Raw genomic sequence first — 7560 nt, 5'->3', positions numbered from 1 at the left:
GCAGTGCCCTGTTGAGTTGCATGAACAAACAGATACTAAACTTACATTCCCAAGCAGTGAAAGTGACTGAACAGGACACTGCTTGGGAATGTAAGTTTAGTATCTGTTTGTTCATATAACTCAACAGGGCACTGCTTGGGAATGTGAGTTTAATATCTGTTTGTTTATGTAACTCAACAGGGCACTGCTTGGGAATGTAAGTTTAGTATCTGTTTTTTCATGTAACTTAACAGGGGCCATAAAACTATAAACTTTATCATAAACCTAAAAATGATGTGAGATGAAAATGATAGTGTTATCACGACTTACATGTGATTTTATCGAATAGTAGTTATTTATACAGCCACGATGTGGCGCTGATAAAACAAAACCTTAAATCTGTAATCACGAGCCCACAGAACTGATCCAAGCGTCCGGATATCGTATAGCGAACGGTGCGAGGTGAAATTCGATAGCGGCAGCATCTGTATTTCGTGCGCACGCATGTGAAACTGTCCAATCCGCTGAAAATGGTTGATATTACCGTGAAGCTAATTATATACCGGCTGAACGAAAGCTGGGTGCATATGGTGGAATACTTTGACAACGTTCTGTACACAGATGAAAGCAAAGAAATGTTGAACATCGTGAATATCAACTTTTTCGGATGGTTTCTGTTCGCCATCGTCATATTAGTCTTAGGAAAACTTCTAACGTTATATAGTTTTGAAAAGGCCAGTCCAAATCAAACTAAAAGTAATGAAAAAGATGAGCTTACTAAAAGCGAGAAACAAGTCTCCGCCGGTGCCCCAGAACGTGTATCAGAAGTAAACGGACCATCATCTAAACACGCGGTGGAAACGAGAGCGATGGTGGCCAAGCTCGAGGGGATAAAGCGTTTTGATGGTGACCCAAATCGACTTTACTGTAGTGTTCCTCAAACTCATAGTCCAGAAACTCGAGGATCGGATCCAAACAGTGTAGACTGGATCAACAGTTCTTTAAATTGGGTGTACGCCCAGTGTAATACGAATTTACTCGTCGAAACTTGGTTGTGTGCTCTGAATGATAGGGCTAGAAGAGCGTCAGCCGAGGTAAGGTCCACGCCCTGCAAAGTACAATACTCAATACAATAGTTTTTTTTTTTTCAGTTATTGATATCGGGACCAGTTTTACCACTGTAAATTACATTGACTTAAGTATTTACCGTATGGAGATATAAAACACACTAAACATAACTGTAAAATTGAGTTCCTCTTTAACCTAAGATATATAATATTAATAATAAGGCACTTAAGTCTGTACTATTTGAGGACCGTTTTGCCAGTGCTACTGATAAAGAAGTATCTTGTTATTTCAACCTTGATTTTATCCCCCTGATCACTCGCAGACCTGTATTTGGCTGCACCCACTTCCAGTAACTGTATTAAGGTTTTACTTTACTGTGGGCTGTTGCTTAGAAATACTACTGTTTGACGTCACTACCGCGAAGCAGATGTGTTGGAGATAGTTTTGACTTATAGCTGGTATTAAAAGGTGTATGGTTAATTTATCACTAAGTTTAAATGATTTATGAGCATCAGATCAGGACAATAGTGCTCTGCTAAAATTGAGTTTTGTTTTGTTATTGTTTGATGTTATTGGAGCTTGATATTGAGCTTGACTCACTGTCCTGTGCTCAGACTTTGTATCAACTAAAATTTATAGTTTGATAATTGTCTCAATCTTATCCTAATGTATAACTGTATGAAAAGAGAGTGTGATTAGTGCCAAATTAAAACTTTATTAAGTACATTTGCTGCATATAATACTGTATTATTATATACTACAGGCACTAACTTAGGCAAAAATGTATAAACTTCAAGCCTCTGCGCATCAGTTTTGTTTAGAGATATTAATTGTAATTTTTGAGGTTGTTTCTTAAGTGAAATTCTCGGTTTTCCAAGTTTAGAACAAAACCAAGTTTCCTAAATGTATTGTGCTTATTAGGAGTTTGGGGGAGAAGGTAGTAATATTTATTTGTTCTTTACCATCTCAGGTGTAGTTAGGGAAGTAGGTTGCATAAAATAGGGAAGTGACTGTTTCCTTTCGTCTTAATGTTGACTGGGGTAAATATAAAATAATTGTAAGCTATTCAGATAACATGATGACTACTGTGTAAGTTGATGGGTAAAACCGAAACTGCTTCAACACATAGCATCTTTATAGAGCATAGTGAGTGTGCTTAGATATTGGGAGGTGTAAAATTGAATAAAGAATGTAGAAAATTAAAATATTGGGTATGTGAAGATAGAAAATGATTTGAATAGAATTTCTGGGTACAGACCCAAAGTCTCCAACAGAAAGACAGATGAATAGAGTAAAGGGATCTGTTTGAAAGAAAAACTAAGTTCAAGATTAGAAGTGTATCTAAGCTTTTGCTTTAAAGATGAATATTCTATAATATATCATCTGTAGCTAACTTAGTGATGTGTATATTATGTACTTAAACAATTTGTTGCATGCACAAATGTGTTGTTCTATTTCTGAAATCTTTTAAGCTACTCATAACTTGTCATTGAGTACCACTGGTACTAAAATTTACCTGGAGCACACAAATTGATTTATGTTTGTACAGGTAAATTCTAAAATTACTAACCAAAGTATACCCAGAAAATGGTAAGTTTTATAGTGTTAGTAGGCCTTTGTGATTTCTTGTGGTTTGCATTACTTCAGTTTATTTCATTGGTAACGGTTCAAATCTTAAAATATGTGTGGTTTACCATGTGTCGTACAATTTTTCATTTATAAATGTTGTCATTAGCTACATATTTTGTATTAACTTGAAATTTTGTTTTTGTGCAATGAATGCAAAGGATTAAATGTAAACACATGATTTTAACTGTTGTTATCATAGTACACTACATACAAATAAAGTTGCACTCTGCTTGGGAATGTAACTTTAATATCTGTTTGTTCATGTATCAGTATATATTGGTATGAGTTTTTATACTTTGAGTTTCGGTTATGACCCTGTGTTGCAGCCTTGATAAAAGGGCGTAATCGAAACACGAATAAAAGATTGAGTTTTACCTGACGTCTAATATCGTAAAGACATTTGAACAGAAAAAAGAACAACAACTTAATTTTGCTCGAAAACATCCAAAAATTTTCACATTTTTTTTTCTTAGAATTATTATTAATAAACATATGTTGATTTTTACAGTAATGACCTTTGATCTCGATCGCTTCTAGACCTTTACCCTTCTTTCGTGCGTCCAGTTTATTGTTTTTTTTTCTTCTGTCTTTTAAACTGTAGACCTTAATTAGTTTTCCAAGTTATTACAAGTTAAAGACTTTGAATGACACTTTTCACTCAAGCGTGGACGAATCTCCGTTAATTCTTGAATATATTTACAAGTTAAATATCGTGATATCTGAGAAATCACTGGTCGCAGTAGTTGTACATTATCTATACAATAGCTGTATTACTAGGAGTTCATTCGAACTACAGGCAGTGTGGGAATTCATTTCCTTAGCTTTGGGTCTCGGTGAATGAGCTACTATGGTATTATTTCAACAAATAAAAAATTATTGTTAACTGTAGCTGGGTGTATCCACCTAATTTTAACACCAATAGTCCAAAAATCAAATCATTTAACTCATGTGCAAAAAAAAGTAAAGGATTTCTTTAATTGCACTTGTAGTGGAGATTGTGGAAATCAAATAAACGGAGTTGGGTGACGTAGTTTGCTAAATCCACTTCAACATGTTTTGTATTGATGGAAGAATGGAGACATCGTTTGACAGTTCTTGAAAGCTGTTGGAGGTGACGTAATGGAGTTAGCTCATTTGATTCGTTAGAATGGAGAATACCACGTGAATATTGTTGCCAACCGTGTCTATGCTTTAATACTGTGTTGCTCCCCTCTTATAGACAAGGGATTTTCCACGATAATAGTGCATCAGCCCCATATGTGTGCCAGATAGTTACTCGGTGCTTTAATGCTGTGTAGCCCCCCTCTTATAGACAAGGGATTTTCCACGATGATAGTGCATCAGCCCCATACGTGTGCCAGATAGTTGCTCGGTGCTTTAATGCTGTGTAGCCCCCCTCTTATAGACAAGGGATTTTCCACGATGATAGTGCAACAGCCCCATACGTGTGCCAGATAGTTACTCGGTGCTTTAATACTGTGTTGCTCCCCTCTTATAGACAAGGGATTTTCCACGATGATAGTGCAACAGCCCCATACGTGTGCCAGATAGTTACTCGGTGCTTTAATGCTGTGTTGCCCCCATCTTATAGACAGGGGATTTTCCACGATAATAGTGCAACAGCCCCATATGTGTGCCAGATAGTTGCTCGGTGCTTTAATACTGTGTTGCCCCCCCCCCCTCTTATAGACAAGGGATTTTCCACGATGATAGTGCATCAGCCCCATACGTGTGCCAGATAGTTACTCGGTCATCTTTCTTCGCTAGATCTCTATCCAACTGAACGTCTTTGAGATGAACTCGAAGGTCACTTTCACCACCGTGTTCATCTGCCAACAAAGTAGACGAATTGTCTACAATCGAACACGACACTTTCTTGTGGAATTTATATTATACAAGGTCTAGGCTATCATAACGAAAAGATGGTTTAACCCGATTTAGCTGAAGTGAAAGTTTTTGTTTTTACAGTAGAATAAAGTTTCACTTAAGATATCGTCAAAACTAGCATTATAAACACGATAAAACATAACAATGGTATTGATATCAATGTCAAAACTAGCATTATAAACATGATAAAACATAACAATGGTATTGATACCAATGTCAAAACTAGCATTATAAACACGATAAAACATAACAATGGTATTGATATCAATGTCAAAACTAGCATTATAAACACGATAAAACATAACAATGGTATTGATATCAATGTCAAAACTAGCATTATAAACACGATTAAACGTAACAATGGTATTGATACCAATGTCAAAACTAGCATTATAAACATGATAAAACATAACAATGGTATTGATATCAATGTCAAAACTATCATTATAAACACGATAAAACATAACAATGGTATTGATATCAATGTCAAAACTAGCATTATAAACACGATAAAAAATAACAATGGTATTGATACCAATGTCAAAACTAGCATTATAAACACGATAAAAAATAACAATGGTATTGATACCAATGTCAAAACTAGCATTATAAACATGGTAAAACATAACAATGGTATTGATAACAATGTCAAAATAGCATTATAAAGGCGATAAAACGTAACAATGGTATAGATACCACTGTTAAAACTAGCATTATAAACATGATAAAACGTAACAATGGTATTGATACCAATGTCAAAACTAGCATTATAAACATGGTAAAACATAACAATGGTATTGATACCAATGTCAAAACTAGCATTATAAACATGGTAAAACATAACAATGGTATTGATAACAATGTCAAAACTAGCATTATAAACATGATAAAACATAATAATAGTATTGATACTAAGTTTTATCTTATCGCTCTTCACTGCCTCTCACGTGAATTTTCATTAATAACTATATTTTAACTGCTGCAGATCGTTATTGAACTTAAAACTATTTTATGTGTTCACAAAACACTGTTTGATTTCCATTAGCTGTTTTGTCGGTAGTAAATGTGGAAATCGGGGACGATCTGTACAATGGGATTGGATGTTTCAAGTTCTTATGATGTGCACGGGGACGATCTGTACAATGGGATTGGATGTTTCAAGTTTTTATGATGTGCACGGGGACGATCTGTACAATGGGATTGGATGTTTCAAGTTCTTATGATGTGCACGGGGACGATCTGTACAATGGGATTGGATGTTTCAAGTTCTTATGATGTGCACGAAGTCAAGAATGTAGAATATTATAAAATATACCTGGTACTCTAGAATACCACACAGAAATTCATACAGAATGGCTTTTGTTTTTACAGAATTTAATGTATTAGTGTTAAAATGTGTAAACAAAATAGATGTATACTTTACCATTGCGTTAAAAAAACTGTCTTGAAATTTCACATATCTAATGATATGGTAACTTTTTATGTGTTTATTGTTAAACACAAAGCTACACAATGGGCTCTCAGTGTTATGTTCACCACAACCAAAACCCGGTCTCTGGCGCAGTAAGTCCGACAGGTATTGGAACCAAGATTTTAGCGTTATAAGTCTAGAGACTTACCGATGTAATACCTGGAAGCAAATATGACAATTACACGCATATCAGTAAAAATAATACTTATTGAAAACGTTTTATTGTAAGAAATAATAGCATTTAGCGGAATTTCTCTTTTAATTTTACTTTTCTGAATGGACGATAAGCTTAAATTACATTTACAATTAATCTTAAATGAGAAATTTAGAATATCGTATCACTTTTAAAAACATAATACGATGAAACTCTACAGATTTTAACGGGTGAGACTCTTCTGTCGAACGCTGTACTTTCATTGTATTTTGTGAATGTGGTGATAATCTATTAAAAGCTACTACTTGCTTTCTTTAGTTTTTGCTTTTAATTTAATATGTGGGCAGGTGAGTAGGTACGTTTTTTTTTACGTTTCATACTGGCACGTTATGAACAATTATAAGTTTGCTTCTGTGATATATACAAGAGTCTATTTTATACCTTAATTATAACATGCTTATTTATATCTCGTATCGACACATCACGAGCTTGATTCTGTGATATATTTATAAAAATATATCTTCTATTTTATAGTTGAGGGATTATAAGGTGGGACTAAGTTTTAATACAACTTTCAAGGTTGTTAAAATCGTAGTTGAAACTTTGTACTTCCGAGCTAAAAAAAAAACTGCATTTGATAAGAAATTTACGGTAGTTGTTTCTTTGTTACTACGCATAAAGCTACACAATGGACTATCTGTGCTAAGCCAATAGGGGGCCAATATACAGTTTGTTTGTTTGTTTCGTAATTAAGCACAAAGCTACACAGTGTGTTATCTGTGCGCTGCACACCACGGGTATCGAAACCCGGTTTCTAGCAGTGCAAGTCCGCAGACATCCCACTGTGCCACTGGGGGAGGGGGGGGCATTAGAAAAAGATAGAGAAGTATACGGCTTTATAACATCTGAACTGATTTATAGTTTACAAAAAAAAACTAGAAAAAAATCCCATAGGCAAGTGATGTAAGATTTGATTGCGACATATCTATTTTCTCGTCAGATTTTCATTGTTTGTTCTATTTTCTTTCCATTCGTCAGCTCAGAGACAAAACTATGAAGATTTTGCACGTTAAATTATGCTTATAGTTTTAGACGTGACAGGAAACGAAAATATTTAAGACATAAAATAAATTGTAACAAATTTGAAAGTTATTATATACGAATATTGTTCGTAAAAATCAACAGTTGTTAAGGTTTCTTTTTTATGATTTATGACTTTAATATATAGTCATTTACATTTTTAAGTTATGCAGTAATACGTGATTTTAATTGGATGGTTTAATCTCTCTCTATATATATATATAAACCTACTGTTTTCCTTATTGCTTTCCCCCTTCTCGTTAGTTTAACATTAATAGTGTAGTCTGTACTT

At 34.4% G+C, this 7560-nt stretch overlaps 1 protein-coding gene across 4 annotated transcripts in view; it reads left to right on the top strand.

The window, feature by feature from the left end:
* Positions 1–416: 416 nt before the first annotated feature.
* The window catches only part of LOC106469938 (C2 domain-containing protein 2-like), a 61591-nt gene continuing 54447 nt past the window's right edge, over positions 417–7560 (top strand). For all 4 annotated transcript variants that reach the window (XM_022398513.1, XM_022398512.1, XM_022398511.1 and 1 more), the window contains exon 1: positions 417–1073. In XM_022398513.1, the coding sequence (XP_022254221.1) occupies positions 510–1073 (564 nt within the window). In that variant the 5' untranslated portion in view covers positions 417–509. The remainder of the gene's footprint in view (positions 1074–7560) is intronic.

This window comes from Limulus polyphemus, unplaced genomic scaffold (genome assembly GCF_000517525.1).
Source record: "Limulus polyphemus unplaced genomic scaffold, Limulus_polyphemus-2.1.2 Scaffold3732, whole genome shotgun sequence".
Classification (NCBI taxonomy): Eukaryota; Metazoa; Arthropoda; class Merostomata; order Xiphosura; family Limulidae; genus Limulus; species Limulus polyphemus.
The sequence above is the reverse complement of the archived record's forward strand: the minus strand, read 5'-3'. Positions and strand labels throughout refer to the sequence as shown.